At 62.6% G+C, this 17,247-nt stretch overlaps 2 protein-coding genes across 3 annotated transcripts in view; both read right to left on the bottom strand.

Moving 5' to 3' along the window:
- Nucleotides 1-4: 4 nt before the first annotated feature.
- Nucleotides 5-13,485, bottom strand: LOC137672023 (putative nuclear envelope pore membrane protein POM 121B). The gene is made up of 13 exons (XM_068415965.1): nt 13,229-13,485; nt 12,938-13,153; nt 12,420-12,578; nt 10,642-10,722; nt 10,153-10,324; nt 9,013-9,104; nt 8,084-8,154; nt 7,239-7,363; nt 6,734-6,836; nt 6,240-6,428; nt 4,270-5,997; nt 3,002-3,130; nt 5-2,786 (listed from the first exon to the last, which is right to left on the bottom strand). The coding sequence occupies exons 1-13, from the start codon at nt 13,483-13,485 to the stop codon at nt 2,692-2,694; spliced, it is 3,417 nt and encodes a 1,138-aa protein (XP_068272066.1). The 3' UTR covers nt 5-2,691.
- A 2,781-nt stretch (nt 13,486-16,266) lies between these two features.
- HIP1 (huntingtin interacting protein 1) overlaps nt 16,267-17,247 on the bottom strand; it is a 32,101-nt gene continuing 31,120 nt past the window's right edge. For both annotated transcript variants that reach the window (XM_068415543.1, XM_068415544.1), the window contains exons 30-31: nt 16,768-16,879; nt 16,267-16,446 (exon numbers count right to left, since the gene is read on the bottom strand). In XM_068415543.1, coding sequence (XP_068271644.1) covers nt 16,436-16,446; nt 16,768-16,879 — 123 coding nt within the window. In that variant the 3' untranslated portion in view covers nt 16,267-16,435. The remainder of the gene's footprint in view (nt 16,447-16,767; nt 16,880-17,247) is intronic.

The following is a 17,247-nucleotide window of genomic DNA, read 5'->3' as shown; positions in this document are numbered from 1 at the left end:
TCTCTTCACTGTTTTTTTTTTTCCAGCACGTTTGTCCAGGTTTGTGCTGAAATTGCCATGGCTCATAGCTGAGACAAAGTTGGGGGAAAAAGTGAAATAATAATAAAAAAATATAATAATAATAATAATCCTGTCCACACAGCTGCCTTGGAACAGGGGGAGCAAGGACACACAAACCGGAGGGTGGTGAGAAGCACCAGCAATGCCCGGCCCTGCTCGGGCCCAGGAATCAAATGCGGGCGAGGCAGATGTGAAGAGTCTTTTTAATTTTAAACCAGGGACATAAGAAGCAAGAAAAAAAAAAAAATAAATTGCACATTAACACTAAAATCCTCCTCAGCCACACCAGGAATGATCCAAGTCTCCAGCTGGGAGTTAAAAGCCTCCCCCCAGCCCTGGCCACGCACGGCAGCCCGGGCACAAGGGTCTCTCCAGGCAGGGTCTGTGCAGCAGGGAAGGGACGTGGCCCGGCTCCTTGGCACCTCATCACAGCACCCAGCTCCTCCCCAGCTCCCTCTGCCACGTGGGTCTTGCTGGAGCTGACCTGGCCAAACCTTAGACCCAGCGCCGCTGTCCTGCCTGGGGCCACCGCCACCCCCGAGGGCTGGGACACGGGAGGGCTCAGCACCCTGCCTGGGGCTGCGGGAGGGCTCAGCACCCTGCCCGGGGCTGTGGGAGGAACCACCAGCGTCAGCCCTCGCGTGCACTGACCCCTTTTCAGCCGCCTTCCCAAGCCCCAGGGACACGGGTGCCCAGGCGGGCTCCTCCTGCCCTGCCCTAACAGCCCCCGCACCCCACCCTGGCCCCGTGGGAAGGGGAAGGCAACAAAAGCCCCCGCCAGCACGTCCCCTGTCCCCACTCGCCCAGGGGCCGGGCCCCCTCTGTGCCGCACAGAGCCTGGTCACCTGCGGGAGAGACACCTTGTCCCTGGCAGACAAGAGACCCACTCGTCACCGTAACGCGCGAGAGCTCCTGCTCCTCATCCTCGGAGAAAGAATAACAGAGGAAAATCAGATTTAATCACATCCACGTACATGAAGTTTTAATATCGAGGAGGTGGTGTCGCAGGGCAGGAGGAGCTGCCTCTCCCCACGCAGGTGGTTCCTGCGGGCAGAGCCGGGCACAGGCTCCTTGCTGGGCTGAACACTACCAACAGCGCTGCGGGGTCAGGCAAGCTCACTGAACCAAGCTTGAAGGAATTCAAAGGCAATTTAGCTTAAATATAAAAATAAATTTTTCTTTTGTTAAAAAACGTTTAAATATTTGTTTGTGATTTTTTTTTTCTTTTTTCTTTTTCCTTAATTTAGACTCCAGCAGACACACACACTCACACGGCTCAGGGAGTAAAAAAACCCAGCAGCGAAGCACTCCTGGAAGTGGTGAGGAGCCTGCGGGCAGGGGTGCCCGTCCCTCGTCCAGGGCAGGGTGGGGGGCAGCTCTCAGGTGACCCCCAGCTCCAGCAGCGTCGCAGCTCCTCGGAGCTGGTAAAACCCCCAAGGATGGGGATGAGCTAAAAATGAACAAGAATTTGGATTTGGGGGAGGGAGGGGGGAACCTGTCTGCTCTGACCCCCTCCCATGAGCGGCTCCAGAGCACCCCGAGGTAGGGAAGGGGCACCAGGAGAGAGGGGAAGGGAGGGGAGAGGCTGCCAGGGCTGGAGCCCACCCCCAAATCTGGGGGTCCAGGCCCCATCCCCCCCCACCCCAGCTGCCTTGCAGTCACGACAACGGGGCGACTCCCCCAGCGCGAGCAGCCGCGCAGCGACGCTGCTGTCAACACCCAATTAGCCAGGGCGCGTCCCCCGCAAAGGGACGGGCACCCCCCAAAAAAAAAAATAAACTCCAAACAGCAAATCCGGCATAACCAACATGCCGCCACGCACACGGTTCAGTTCTTCCTCCAAACTCGGTTCAATGAGCGCAGGGAAATGGGAGCACAAATAAAGCAAAACAGAGCGGGGGGCTCGACATGAGCAGGGTGGGGGGAGCCCGTGAGGGCCTGCTTAGTGGCCAGGAGAGGGGTGGAGGGACCCCCATCCCCACCCCACGCCTCCAGCCGCGGTCCCAGACTACGGCGCATCCTCGGCTGGAGGTTTGATGGGAGATAAAAGTCACAGCGAGGGGGTTGTCACCCACAGCACCAAGAGGGCCAGGCCAGTGCTAACGCCGGCTCATGTCCTGTGGGGATGGCACCGAAGCAGGGCCCTCCTGAGGGAGCGTGTTCACCAGGGCCACGGGGTGAAACGCTGGGGAAAGATTTGGGGACCTGGTGAAGACGACATCCCTCAGCAGCCTGGAACGGCGGCCAACACAAAGGTCTTGGGCCGGGTGGCTCTGCCGGCCGCCGTGCCGCAGGGCAGGGGCTGAGTGGTGGTGGGCTGGGGAAGAGGGCACGGGAACAGCGAGAAGAAGCAAACAGGGAAAAACTTACACGTTATGAAACATGGCAAAAGAAAGTGAGGGAGGAAAGGCTGCAGCTATGTACAGAGGTTCGTCCAGCCTCGGCTGGGAACTGTTCAAGTAAGAAGAGTTTGGTTTATCCTGTCCCACCCCGGTCACTGCTGCCCAGCACGGGCTCCAGCTGGCATCAGAGACAGGGGCCTGGCCCCACCACTGCCGGTCCCACCACGGGACTGCTCTCGACCGCAGCCCCCCGCGCAGGCCGGCGGCGGGGGCCCGGCAGCACCGGCGGTTACTTTTTGCGGGTGTGCTGTCTCCGCGCCTGCAGCCGCTGGCGAGCGCCCATCTTGGATCCTGCCCCGATGGAAAAGGCCGGGGTGGACGAACCTGGAAGCAGAAAGGTCGCTCAGGTCTCTGCAGCCTCACTTGGAGCTGGCACGGGGGGTGGCATAATCCCTGTCCCTGATGGTTTTGCATCCCCCAGAGCCCAGCAGGTACCACCCGAGCCGGCTCCCAGAGCGTGGCCCTTCCACCGCCCCCAGCCCGAGGGGACAACAGGACCCATCAGCTCCCCGAGGCCGAAGCACCAACCCCTTCCTTACCGAAGGAAGCGCCGACTCCTCCGAAGCCCGAGGCAGGAGTGCTGGGCGTCCCGAACGAAAGGCTGCCGCTGCCACTCCCCACCGCTCCCGGGACGGGCGTGCTCTGCCCGAAAGCGGGCGCAGGAGTTCCTGGAAAGCAACACGCCGCTATGAGCTGGGGTTGGCAAAGGAGGAAGAGCCCGGCCTTGGGGAGCCAGTGGCACTCGCAGGAGGCACAGAGCTCCCTCCGTGGGCTGAAGCACCACAGTCCCCCAGGACCAGCCACTTCGCCCAAGACGACCTTTGAATGCAAGAAGTTGTGCTCTTACAGATCGTTTTGGTTGGAAAGGACCTTTAAGATCATCAACTCCAACCGTTAACCCAGCACTGCCAAGGCCACCACTAACCCATGTCCCTCAGCACCACATCTACACGGCTTTTAAATCCCCCCAGAGATGGGGACTCCACCACTGCCCTGGGCAGCCTGTGCCAGTGCTTGACAACCCTTTTGGGGAAGAAATTGTTCCTGATCTCCAATCTAAACCTCCTCCTTTTCTCCAGGCTAAACACCCCCAGTTCCCTCAGCTGCTCCTCATCACACTTGTGCTCCAGACCCTTCACCAGCCCCATTGCCCTTCTCTGGACTCGCTCCAGCACCTCAAGGTCCTTCTTGTAGTGAGGGGCCCAAAACTAAACCTAGGATTCAAGGTGCGGCCTCACCAGTGCCGAGTACAGGGGAACGATCCCTGCCCTAGTCCTGCTGGCCACACTAGTGCTGATACAAGCCAGGATGCTGGTGGCCTTCTTGGTCACCTGGGCACACTGCTGGCTCATATTCAGCCGGCCATTGACCATCTCCCCCAGGTCCTTTTCCACCAGGCACCTTTCCAGCCACTCTTCCCCAGGCCTGTGGCGGTGCGGGGGGTTGTTGGTCCCCAAGTGCAGGACCCGACACTCATGGTAACCCCTGGGCTCTCCTGCCAGCGGGGCAGCGCAGGAGGATTTGCGGGCAGGGAGGAACAAAGGCCTCTGTCTTTCTAGATCAAGCAGTTGCTCAGCATGTGGGTTTCAGCCCTGCGGGAGGCGAGACGGCCTGGTGAGGGTGCAAAGTGGTAGGAGCCAGCAGCGAGCAATGGCAGCGCCTTCCCTTCCCACAGCAAGGCTCCGCACAGCACGAGGACCAGCCCTGAGCCCGGCGAGCTCAGCAAGGTCCGGCAGGAAAGCTGCTGCCTCAGTCTAGGCCTGCCCTTCACCCCCCACCCCGAGACCCCTCGTCCGCCCTGACTCACCTCCAAACATGGGCTTGTTGTTGGGCGTGCTGGGGACGGTGAAGGCGAAGGGCGCGCTCTGACTCTGTGCCCTCAGCGCACCCTGCGTCAGGGACGAGCCGAACGGTGCTGCCGCCGGGGTTGCCCCACTCTGCCCAGCCCCGAAGCTGAAGGCCACGGCAGGGGAGCTGCTGCTGCTGCTCAGGGCAGGCGTGCCAATCCCGAAGGCGCTGGCGGAGGGGCCCGGCTGGGCGGTCGCCCCAAAGGTGAAAGGAGAAGGGGTGGTGCCGAAAACGGCGGCACCGGCGTTGCTGCTTGTGGTCTGGGTGGTGGAACCGAAGCTGGCAGTGGTGGAGGTGGCTGTCCCAAAAGAGAAGACCGGCGTGGTGGTCCCGAACGCTGCCTGGGTGCTGCTGGTGCCGAAGGAGCCCAGGGCGCTGGTTGTGCCAAAGGCTGGCTGAGCACTGCTGCCAAATGCCGGTGGAGCGGTGGACTGGGCTGCGGGGGCTCCAAAACTGAACGGGGGGCCAAAGCTGACGGGGCCAGCAGTGGGCTTGCTGGCGGGCGGCTGGCTCTCTGCGGCGCTGGTGCTGAAGGTGGGCTGATTCGCTGCACGGGGATACGGCGGCGGCTTCATGCCTGTGCCGAAGGAACTGCCAATAGCTGAAACGGCGGAGCCGAACATCAGCGTCGTTTGAGCTGTGGTGGCTGGGGTGGAAGAGGTCAGCGTGGTGCCCCCAAATATGCTAAAGCCCACAGTAGTGGTAGGAGCCGTTGAGCTTGAAGGTGCTTGGCCAAAGGCAGGGCCTCCTGGGACACTGGTAGTGGCAGTGACCATGGCTGGAGGTGGCTTTCCAAACTGGAACATGGGCGCTGGGGTGGCAAAGGTGGTTTCTGTGCTGGGAGCTGAGCTGGCCGCACCCCCGAACCGGAAGGGCTGTGACGTGCTGGTGGCCGTGGCAGTGGTCACGGCCAGGCTGGCAGCGGGGCCGGTGGAGGTGGGCGGGTTGAGTCCAAAGCTGAAGACGGGTTTAACAGTGGCATCTGTGGAGGAACTCTGCGTGGTGGCAGTCGTAGCTGCGGTGGTGAAGATGACGTTAGGGAGACCCGTGAGGCCTGCCAGGGTAGTCGTGGAGGCTGCTGGCAGATCCGCAGCCAAGGCCGGCTGCGATGCCAGTTTGAAGGTGAAAGGAGAGGCCTTCGCTGGAGATGACGCTGTGGTGACGCTGCTGAAGATAGGCTTGAACATGGCGTTGGTGGAAGACGTCGAGGAAGGGCCTGAGCTCGCAGGCGTGGTGACCGCGGCAGAGACGACAGCTGCGCTCGGTGCTGCGCTCTCGCTTTTCGGCAAAGCGCCAAAGATGGGTTTGAAGACAGGGGTGGTGGTGGGCACGGCAGCAGTGGTGGTGGGCACAGCGGCGGTGGTGGTGGGCACGGCCACGGCCGCAGTCATCGCTGGCTGGCTGGCAGAAGGGGTGTTTGGCGTCCCAAAAAGGATGCTTGGCTTAGGGAAGGAGGGAGGTGCGCTGGGGGTCTCGCCCAGCTCCGTGAACGCAGGCAGTGCCAGGCTGCTGGTGGCCTGTGCCCCCAAGGCAGGGGAAGCAGCAGGGGCCGGCATGCTCAGCACAGGCGTAGGCTGGGTGGTGGCAGAGGTGGCAGGCAGAGAACTTGACTCCAGCGATACAGCAGGAGCGGGCGGCTGGGCAGCTGAGGAAGGCGGCTGAGATGCTACCACAGCTCCAGTGGAGTCTGGAAAGGGCAGGGAGAGCTTATTTAGGGACAGGGCATCACCTACAGCCAGCCAGCCCTTCTGCCAGGCACCCACCCCGCTGCTGCAAAGGCTCCCGGAGCAGCACCCGCTCGGACCGGGCAGACCCAGCCCTCCACGCTTACCACAGCTCCCAACAGGACCATGGACTCAGCGTCCCCAAACTTGCCCCCCCCCCCCAAGACCTGCCTGCCTTGCTCTGCCAAAGCCCCGCTCTGCCCACCTTCCTCCTCCTCATCAGCTGGCACGGGCGCAGCCTGGCTGCTCTGCATCTTCTTCAGGCTGTCCAGGAGCGGGTTGGTGCTGGCCGGGGCAGGAGCTGTCGAGGCAGGCGCAGGCCCCGGGGAGGTCACAGCGAACGCCAGCGGCCTGGACACGGGCATCGTCTCTGCAGTGGTGCTGGGGACCACGTCTGCTGGGGTGGAGCAAGAAATCAGGACGTGCAAATCGCTGTAGAAGGGGACTACCCCTTAGCAAAGCTTCCTTGTTGGGCAGGGAAACAGCATGAACGTCCCACAGCTCCGGCCCTGGGGGAGTCCTCTGGGACTCTTAACGAGTCTGAAGGCACTAAGAGCATCCCCAGACCCCAGGACCAGGCAGGATTGGCCCAGAAGCTTCCCCAGCCTGTGCTACCCAGACACCCCACTGCCCTGCCAGCCCTGGCCCTGGGTTTCTATACTCCTTGCCATACCCTCTGCATTCCCAGTCCACCCTTACCAGCCTTATCCTGCAAGACTTTGTTGAACCACTGCAACGCTGCCTTCTTCTCCGTGTCCAGGTCCTCGGAGGTGATGGAGTAGCCCAGCTGAGGCGGCAGGGGCTGCCAAGAGAGAGCAGCAGCTTAGCTCCTTCTCAGGGAAGCCGGCAGAGCCTCTCTGAACGTGTGGTGAAGGCTGGCCGTTGCATGACCCGTGAAGCAGGTGGTTCTGCCACAGCACGCTACCGTGGAGCTTCCGATCCCCATTCGTGTTGGCCCCCCGGCTTGGCGCTGAGGGCACGGCAGGCCTTCCCCAGGCCGTTACCTGGTCCGGCAGCAGGCACCACAATCACGCACAGCCCACCAGACACTGGGGCTGGGGAGAGCGTCACTTCCCACTCGGCCAAGGACGGGGCCTCCTTCCTGAGGGCAGGCAGGTCAGTCTCCCCCCAGCCCTGCAGAAATTGCAGTGAGCACATTCTATCGCCAGAGGAGGGCAAAAGGGGCTGCAAGACAGCGACGTACCAGCACCAGCTGGTCCCCCCGGTGAGGCAACAGCAAGGGGATCTTCCTCTTGGGCTTCCCGCTGCTCCCCGACGTGGATGGCGGGCTTGGGGAATTCCGCTTCTTCCGCACCGGCGTCTCCACCGCTATAGAAGGAGACAAGTCAGGCCCAGCTCCGGGCAGAGGAGGTATTTGGTTTGTACCGACAGGGTCGTCCCTTCTGACTCCTCTCTGGATGACCCATCTCAGAGGGCAGAGCCAGGGGCACGGCTTTAAGGCTGCGATGTCCTGGAAGAGCAGCTGGCCACATCGCATCCCAGGCCAGTCTGTTACCAGAGCCTGCCAGGGCTCCACAGGGAAGCAGCCCCTTCCCACCTCAACGGATGGTCCTTGCATGCTGCCTACCTGAACCACACACCACGCAAACGACATGAGCCACATCTAGCACTAGCACATCCCACAGCACGGGACCCTGACTGTGATGGGCACGCAGGATTTCCTCTCCTTCTTAGCTGAGGAAGCGTTGGAATAAGCTCAGCCTGGAATTTGATCAGATCTTGCCCCAAGACTGACCCCTGGACTCATGCTGGCTTGTGGGCTGGTGTTCCTCCTTGCAAGCCACCCCCCAGGCATCTGTTAGCTCACTGAAGCTGTCAGCACCCCTCGCTGATCACCTGGAAATCCCTTTAGGGCAGTTACTGAGTCCAGCAGAAGTGCCACTGCCTTGACACCAGCATGTTCCTAGTTTCCAGGTGAAATCTCAAGCCAACCCCACCTGCAGACCTCAGCTACCTCCTGTTCCCCCACTTGCTCGCACCAGTGGCCCACCCAAGCTGGGCAGAGGGCTGGGGCCCACCTGTGCTCACCTTTCTCTGTCTGCAGCTCCTTGTCCAATTTCACTGGAGTGGAAGCGTTGGAGCGATGCAACTCCTCTTCCCTGCGCAAACAGGAGAGAGACAGTTAGGGTCAGCCCCAGGCTTGGTCCTGTCCCCAGGGAGCAGGATGAGACTGAACACGCTAAGGACTCCCACCAGCATCCCTGGGGGGTTTCTTTGTCTCCGCCAAACAACAGACCTCAGGACACCAGCCTTGCCCTCACCGCACCAGCCTGCAAGCGGCTCCAGGCAGAGGGGCTGCTCCCCTCCCCAGGACCCCGGCTCGGTTGGGTCGCGGAGCCTGCGCACCCTCCGCAGGACACGTCAGCCTCAGGGCGGCAGCCGGGGGGCCTGGGTGGGAGCCGCTGCCCCTCGCAGGTCCCTGGCTTGGACCCACCCTGTCGCCAGGGCAGGTGGTTCTGTCGGTTTTAGTTCTGACACAAGCTCAGGTCCTTCTCTGAGCCGGGAGAGCGGACAACAAGGGCCTGCACTGCAAGGCAGGCGCTGAAATACAACCTGACTGTAGCTCCTGTGAATTGGTTTTGAGGAGATGGCAAAAATCAGGGCCTGTCTCTTCCCAACGCTTCGGCAACCAGCAACCTTGGCCATGCCAATGCCATGAGGCAATGTCGCCTCTGCGGCAACCTGAGCCCTTGAATCTCTAGCCCAGCCTGGGCGCAGGGCAGGGACGGTGCAGCTCAGCACGGCCGCCAGGACCGCAAGGCGGCAGGGGCACCAACAGAGATGACAAGGGCGTTTCCACACCGCTGGGTGATCCAGCGGCTGCATCTCAGAAAGGGGCCTGGACTGTCCTGGCTCCGTGGAGAGCAGGACTCGGGCACCGGGATGGCTGGAAGGTGACTGCTCTCTTCCTGGCTGGCATCGACGAGCGGGCGCTCGCCGGGCAAGTGGCTAGTTACCTGGCTTTCTTGAGAGGCCACTCCGGCGTCTGGGGGCGGGAGGACGCTGGGCTGGACATTGGGGACACGCTCGCACCACTTCTCTTCCACAGCTGGAATGCAGAGAGAGACCAGCAGTAATTCAGTACGGGGCTGGCAGGGAGCCTCCTATCCTCCTGCTCGCCCGCAGATTAAATCCCATCTCCCAGGGCTGTGGCTAACGAGCCCAGAGCCTCTTTTGCTTCAAGACCGCTTAACTCCCCTCTACATTCCATGGAGCACAAAGTCTGGCCATCCCTAACTGAATCCACTCTGGGAGCAAGCGGCCTCCAGGCTCATTACAGCCTGGCTGAGAGGATGAGGAAGGAGGACACTGCTGGTCCGATGCTGGCTCTTGCCATCACGCGGCACGGGCAGAGGCTGCCCGGCTGTCTCAGATGCCCTCACGGGCACAGGGTGGCTGAAGCAAGAGCAGACCACCTCCTCACCTGGAGCTCAGAGTGGACGGATCCCACCTCAAGGATTTTAGACTTGCCCAGCCAGAGGAAACCTTTTCCCACCAATACATCCTCGAGGAGACTTTTCCCCACACAGACTGAAAAGCTCTGTTATCCACAGCTACGTCCCACTGTCACATCTGGAAGCCTGACCCAGGATGGAAGCAGTGTTTTATTATAGCTCAGCAGCTGCTGAGGGGACCTTGGTCAAAGTGGGAACACACGGCTCCAATACTTGCTGACTCCAGCTGAAAAGGTGGCAGCGCAGCAAAGTGATTTTTTTTTTTCTTTCACCTGTGTCCACCCTAGCAGACTGGCCAAGGCTGAGTAGCGAGGGGGAAAAAAAGCCTCCTTCTTGCTTTGGTGTAAAACAAGCACTGCAGCAGGACAGCTCAGCCTGGGGACTCCCCCAGGAGCGTGCACCGAAGGACACGTAACATTGCTGCCTGCTGCTGCCGGCCCAGCACCCTGCCTAACCCACAGGGAGGTGAAACTGCCTGGCTGAGCTGAGCTGCGCTGCAGACTCCCCGCAGCGCTCGCTGCCAGGCACCCAGCCACGCCGCTCTCAGGAGCTCCGGGTTTGAGTTACACGGGGTGATCCCAGAAGAGGGTCGAGCCGCTCCGCGCTGGGCTCCGGTGCTGCCTCGGGCAGGGTGTTTCCTACCTGTGAGAGGCCCCGGCTGGAGCTGTAGGAGCTGGCGATGGCGTTGCGCGCGGAGCCGGGGATCCCGGCAGCGTATGTTTTGTTGAGGGAGCTCGTGGAAGAGGTGTGTGACCTCTTGCTGGAGCAGTCATCTGGGCACGGTGAGACAAGGGCCCTCTTCAGAGAGCCAGGCCTAGAGAAGGGTAATAAGATTTTATGAGCTCCCCGCCACTCTGCCCACAGGTCCGTTAAATGCAGGGCGGGTGGAAGAAGGCAACCCTGCTCTTTCTCACAGCACAGGGCTTGGAAAGAGGCCTCAGCAGCGGCACAGCCCTTATGGCCACTGGCCCGTGCTCAGGGTGACAGCCTGAAGGCACAGCCACAGCCTCTCTTGCTCTCCCCCAAAGCTGGGCTCCACAAGCAAAAGCCAAGCGCCTTTTCCAGAGCCTACAGGCTTTCATACCCCTCTCCCAGCTCCCAGCAGTTGCTTTTGGCCCGCTGGGCACTTACTTGGGTATGAGAGAGGTGGGGGCACCGTTGACTGCCAGCGGCTCAAACGCCGACTGTCCACTTCCACTGCTGTCGTGGCGCCTGCGGGAGAGAAGGCAGAAGCCTGTGGTAGTGTGGAGGCAGCAGAGACGGGGCTGCCCCTTTCAGGCAGGCTCAGCACTGAGAACGCACAAACCTTGCTTTCTTCTTGTCACCCAATACCCAAGGACAGAGGTTTTCCCCATCCACATCCTGCTGCGGATTTTCTCTCCACCTGGTTCTGTCCTCACTGACTTACCCTGAGCTGCCTCCTCCCAAGCACCAGCAGCTCAGTAGTTTTGATGTAACGAAATCTTTGCTCAAATCCTTATTCTAAGCCAAAACATTTCAGAGAGTCTCAGCAGATCATTTCTGGAATGAACCTGAGCTCTGAAACTCACCTCTCCTACATCTTCCTAGCCAGTGCCCTGGACTGTCTGAGTCAGAAGCCGAATCCCCACAATGATTCGGTGAGGATCTGAAGTCTGAAAGTCTCAAAGCAAATCCTGCTGCAAAGCAGAGCTGGAGGTGTACAATCACCCCTGTCACTTAGCCCAAGCACCTTCCTCGAGCTCAAGCACACTGACCCCATCGCACAGGCAACCCAGCACTCTCCAGCTGACGCAGGCTCCTTTCTGCCCTCAAAGGTCGCAAGATTTTCTGCCTACATTCTCTGTGCTTGCCAGGCTTTAATGCCTTCAAAATTGGCTTTTGTGGCAGAGCTGGGTATTGGCATATTAAAAAAAACAGAATAAAGAAAAAAACCCAAGATGATCTTGTCTGTGCACCCATCTTGTTGTCGTCCTGCTCAGCTCTTGTGGGCTAAGACACTCGAGCAGCAGCCCCAGCGCAGCACGTGAGGCAAAGCGCCCGGGCACTGCCCACACCGCTCTTCTGTGGTCTCTCAGCTCCCCTGCTCAAGCCCAGGCAGGCAGCCCTGGCACGCGAGAGGCATGAGGCAAACGGCCTCCACGTACACAAGTGGGAAGGATGAAAAACAAGAGGGGAAAATGACGAGGCAGAGCTGTGCCCAGGCAGTTAGAAAGGCTCCGGCAGGCGCTGGCACCCAGGATTTACGCCTTGTCCTTCCCAGAGCGCTGGCAAAGACACCGCACCCTCATTTCTTTGAGCTCAGCGCTGGAAATCACTGACCTTGACTAACAAAAGCAGAAGATAGTCTCTCTCGTTTACCCTCGTGTTTTTACCTCCTTTCGCTAGCTACAGTGCACGAAGGAAACACGCAGACCTTTTAAAGCTTGATGCTTCCACTTGGGGCTGTAAGACTTGGGGATCCCGTCTCTCCTGGAAGCCTGGGGCTGACTGAAGGCCAGAGATGATGAGCCTACAGCAGATACCAGCATTTCCCACCACGTTTCCCCAGTCTGCAAACTCCCGTGATGACAGAAACCACTGCCCTGCCAGGCTGCCCCAAACCACATGCCAGCCTCTCCCAGCCCCAGCAACGCCGGGCAACACGCTTGACCCACGAGCTTGCCCAGACCAAAACCTAAACCACATCCCTTTGATTTTAAGGACAAAACGAAGCCTTGGAGGACTTTCCGACACAGCCCAGAGGGTCGGGTGATGGGGTGTGCGTCCTTTCTGTGGTTCAATTCCCACAGCACTTTTCCAACCCAGACTCCTGGTCATTCCAGGCCCAGCGCGCTCTGGGACACGTCCCATTTGTCACCACTGAAGCACTAACCCTGTTTACAGCCTTCCCAGCACACTGGTAGTGACCTGGACCGGTGGCTTATTACCTTCTCTTGCTCTCCTGATCGCTCCCAAAAGCCTGGTCCTCCTCTTCCTCCACAGCCCTCTTCTTCCTCTTCTTGATGGCATTCAGCACAGTCTCTTTTGCACATGGGTCCGGGCTGCTGGTGGCCGGGAAGGCCACGGGCGAGATGAGCTGCTCCAGGCTGCGAGGCAAAACAAAGCGAAGCGTGAGGCAAAGTGGGATCTCCAGAGCAAGATCCCCCCACCCGGTGCCCCGGTTGCCCCCACAGAAGGGGGACGAGGACTCTCTTGTGGAGCCTCTCCAGAAGGTTTGGATCACACAATCCTCCCCACAAAGCTGGGGATGGGGACGGAGCCATCGCTGCCGGGCCGGGAGCCATGTGCTCTCCGCGGGGTCCGCTCCCGGCAGCACAACAGGCTGAGGGCTTGATAACCGGTTCCCTCCCACCCGCCCGTTCAGTCCCATCAGGTGAAGTTACTCCGGCGCTGCCCACCCGTGAGGCGAGGCCGAAGCAGGCCCGCTCCCCACTCCCGTACTCACGCTGGGGAGCGGGCCAGGCTGGCGGCCCGCCCGGCGATCCTCACGGTGACCGGGCTGCAGGGCGGGCGGGCCCGGCGAACCCAGGCCGGGCTCCTGGGTGAGCAGCTCTCCCAGAGAGCGGCGGGCAGGACGACCGGCACGATGCTTCGCTCCGGCGGCAGCGGGTACCGGCGGCGCGGGGCCTGCAGCGGGGAGCGCCGGGCGGCCGGCGAGTCCCTGCGGGGACGGAGGGGTCAGCACCGCCGGGGCTTCCCCCCCGCCACCATCCCGCCCGCCCTCCCCGCCGCTTACCCGAGGCCGAAGCGGCGCGGCGGGGCCCTCCTGAGCCGGCCCGAGGCGGCGGCCGGGCAGCCGTTAGCGGCGGCTTTACCTGCGGGGCGCGGCGCGAGCGGGCCGGGCCGCATCGCCCACCAGGCCCCCGCCGCGCCCAGCGCCGCCGCCCCCAGCAGCGCTCCCCCCAGCGGCAGCAGCAGCAGCGCCAGGGCCAGGGCCAGCGCCGCCGCACCCCGCCACCCCCAGCGCCCCGAGCCCGGCCCGTCCCGCGCCATGGCCGCCCCGCCGAGCCGAGCCGAGCCGAGCCGAGCCGAGCCGAGCTGAGCCGCCCGCCAGCCGCGGCCGCCCGGCATGCACCGCGCGGGCCGGCCCGGGGCGGGGCTTGGTCCCTTTGGGCGGTGCCAGCCCCTCCCGGCGCGGCCGCCCCCCGGTGCCAGCCCCCGGTGCCCGCGTGCCCCCAGCCCCGTGTCCTTGTCCCGGCCCCTGTGCCCCGGTCCTGACCCATCTGTGACCCCATCCTGACCTCCCGTCCCCACCCCTGTCCCCCCATCTCCATCCACACTGTCCCTGAGCAGGTGCCCGTGTCCCCAGCCTGGCCCTCGGGTCTCCCCCATCCCAAACCAGTGTCCTCATTCCCATCCCAATCCCGATGTCCCCGTCCCCATCCTGTCCCCTACAGCCCCTTGCACTGTTCCAGCCTCTCTGTCCCCCTTGTCCCAGCCCCTATGATCACCTGTGTGTCCCCTGACCCCATCCCTGACCATGTGTGACCCAACGCTGCAGGCACCTGCCTGCTCCTGCCTGTTCCCACTCACTGCAGGATGTCACACAGGAGCGTGACATCCTACTGCAGTGTCATGCCTGGGAGGGGACGTTCCCCTGAGCATTTCTCTGCCCATGGCCCCCAGGGGCCACCAAGCAGCAAGACCCCCGTGCCATGGTCCTGCCAGGGTGACCCTGCAGCACAGCCAGGGAGGGCAGGGTGGTCTGCATGGCCTCCCCACTGCAGCGTCACCCTCCCAGCCCAGGAAGGGACCGGGGTGGTGGGGATGCCAAAGCCACCCCTGCTCCTCAGGGCTGAGCAAGGACCATGTCCTGGTTCCCTCCCAAGGAACACCAGGGTGGCCCTGGGGACAGAGCCAGGAGGGGGACATCATCCAGGTCACATCGCCAGCATCACCCCACGTTATTTTTTTGGGGGTGCTGAGCACACCCATGAGGGCAGAGCCCCAGGCCCCCCCGTGGTGACACAGGTCCCCTGCCACCCACCCCGGAGGCGGCAGGGCTGGGCTGAAGGCTTTATTGAAAAATCGAAAACACACGACGTCGGAATTATTATTATACAATGAAAACAACAAAAAAAGAAATCAACCCAACCTGCAGCGGAGGGGCACCCCCACCGTCCCCGTCACCAGCCGCCAGTGCCGGGGACCATGCGGGGGGATAGTCCCCCCCGAGACACAAAAAGGAGGAGCGTGGTGCTGCTGTCCCCGAGCCCCTGTTGTCACCGTGACCTCTTTGCTGCCCCCCGACCCGACCTGGAGGCCTGAGGTAGTTGGGGGTACCCCATGCAGGCAAGACCCCCCCCACCCCAAAAAGAGCGGGGAGGGGTTTGGGGCTCCCTGTGTCCCGCAGGAACGGGTTGGTTGGTATTGCATCCGGAGGGGAGCCGGCGCGGGTCGGGGTACGGCCGCGGTGGGAGCCCTGAGGGGTCCCCGGCAGGCTGGGGGCACGGAGCGGGTGCGTTGGCAGCAGGAGGACGCGGGGACAGGGGGGGTCCCTGCATGGTGGACGGTTGCGCTCTCCTGTTCGTAGGGGGTGGCAGCCCTGAGGCCATGGTGATGGCCTGGGGGTGGGGGGGGGATGTAGGTAGGTCCCACTGGCTCCAAGTGCCAGCCAAGGGCTGACGGACGTCACTGGGACAGCACACGGTGACAGCCCAGCCGCTCCGGGCAATGCCATCGCTTCCTAAAGGGAGAAAGGCCAAATCCCGCACCACCAGCACCCCGAGGGGCTGGGCTGGCTGTGTCCCCCCCAGGAAGCAGCAGGGAGCCGGCAGCGATGCTGCCAGGCCGGGACGGACACCCTGGCCCTGCAAGAGGCACCGGCAGGACCATGGGGGTGGCCGTGGGGGACGGGGACAGCGCTGGGATCTGACGCCACTGTCCCCGCTGCAGTGAGACGAGCTGGGGGGCCCGGAGCTGGCAGACACCCCCCTGCCCTCCGAGCCCCTGCTCCAAGGCACAAAGGTTCCCCGGCCAGTGCCAGCCCCACAGCCGCCCCTGCCCACGGCAACGCCAGCACCAAAGTGGATGACAAGGACACAGGGGTGGCACCAGCCCAGAGCGAGCGGGAGCTGCTCGCTCTGGCTTCTGGATGCTCTGATTTTGGGGCACCCCAGCTGCCCCCTAAACCCTCTGTGCTGCTGCCCTAGAGCCACCCCCTCCTCATCCCCAGGAGCTGGTGGCTTGTGCGGTGGCACCACGGTTACCTAACGCTGAGCCCAGCACCTTGCGGAGGGTTTATTGCTGGCATGAACACAGTGATCTGTTGGGGCAGGGCAGCCCAGCTCCAGGGGGGGCATTTTGGGGACCTGGGATGGGGGGCTTGCAGCAGCACCCTGCCCGCTGCCCACCCCACTCCCTCCTCACCGCCAGCACCCCGGTTGTCACATGGGAACGCTCCCCCCGACCCTACAGCGACCAAAGGCACTCGGTGCCCCCGCCAAGGGGGGGGAGCACACCTAGCACCAAGCCCAGCAGCACCCCAAAAGTTGGTTCCTGACCCGGCTGCACCCCCCACCCCGGGGCCCTTGGCAGCAGGGGGGGGGCACGTTTGTCCCGAGCCAGGGACCAGGTTAAGGCTGAAGGAGCAGCGAGAGACAAAAAGAAACCTGACCGCTCTCGCTCAGCCAGAGCCGGCTCAGAGTCCCCAAAATCTGTGCAAAACCAAAAACTAAAGGGTTAAAGACCCCCCCCCAGGAGATACCCGCCCCCAGCCCCAAGAAGCTCTAATAAATACACGTGCGGTTTGCGGCTGGCGAGACCAGCAGCTCTTGGTGCTCCGGCGCTGGAAGGCGGCTCTTGGCAAGGGGGGGACGCGGAGGACGTGTGCTTCGGGGCGGCTTTTGCACCGATTTCTCACGGATCTGCCCAAAAGGCTGCACCGAGGCGGGTCCCAGCCCGGAGGGGGGGTGTCCCCTGCAGGCTGCTTCTGCCATGGGCGTTAATCGGCAGCTGGAGGCAGGGAGAGAGGGTAAGGGGGCATGGGGCAATGCGGTGCCCCCCCAGCATCCCTCCGCCCTGTCCGCCTGGGACCCCAGGGCTGTGCAGGGCGGCGGAGCCCCAGCAGCACCTGAGCACCCTGCGCAGGGGCGATGTGGGTCCCACAGGCTCTTGCGTGGGTCAGGGACCCCGTGGCTTTGTCCACGTGTGCCCACTATCCCTGGACTCCGCTCGTGCCAGGCAGAGCGAAACCCGTGCCCGCTCGCTGCCCGGACCGCATGCAGAGCTTCCCCGTCCTTCCTCCCAGTGGGAGCAGGACTGGGATCCACTCACCGTCCTCCTCCCAGCCCTCCGCCACTCCCGCCAGCTCGTAGTGCTTCTTACGCAGCTCCCCCAGCTTCTGCCGCTCCTTCTGCAGCTGGTTTTCCAGCTCCAGCACCCGCACCTGAAGGACATCAAGCATGCCATGGCCACCCCGCACCCTGGCACAGCACCCGGGTGCTCCAGCTGGGCGGCACACCCCCGTCTCACACCCGTTACCTCCCCGATATCGAGCCCAAAGACCACCGAGGTACATCCCTTGAGGGGCAAGTGGGCCTGGGGTGGGCATCGAGCTCAGGCGGGTGCTGCAGAAGGTGAAGGCAGAGCGACCCGTGTGGGCACCCAGGGAAGGGGAATACCCCAAGAATGCCCCGTGCCAGGTGGAGGTGGGTGCTGTGGGGCAGCCCGGCGGGCACGCAGGAACACGAACCACAGAATCACAGAATGGTTTGGGTTGGAAGGGACCTTGAAGACCATCTCGTTCCAACCCCC

The sequence above is a fragment of the Nyctibius grandis genome, chromosome 18 (assembly GCF_013368605.1).
Source record: "Nyctibius grandis isolate bNycGra1 chromosome 18, bNycGra1.pri, whole genome shotgun sequence".
Classification (NCBI taxonomy): domain Eukaryota; kingdom Metazoa; phylum Chordata; class Aves; order Nyctibiiformes; family Nyctibiidae; genus Nyctibius; species Nyctibius grandis.
Note: the sequence above shows the minus strand (reverse complement) of the source record. Positions and strands in the feature narration are given on the sequence as shown.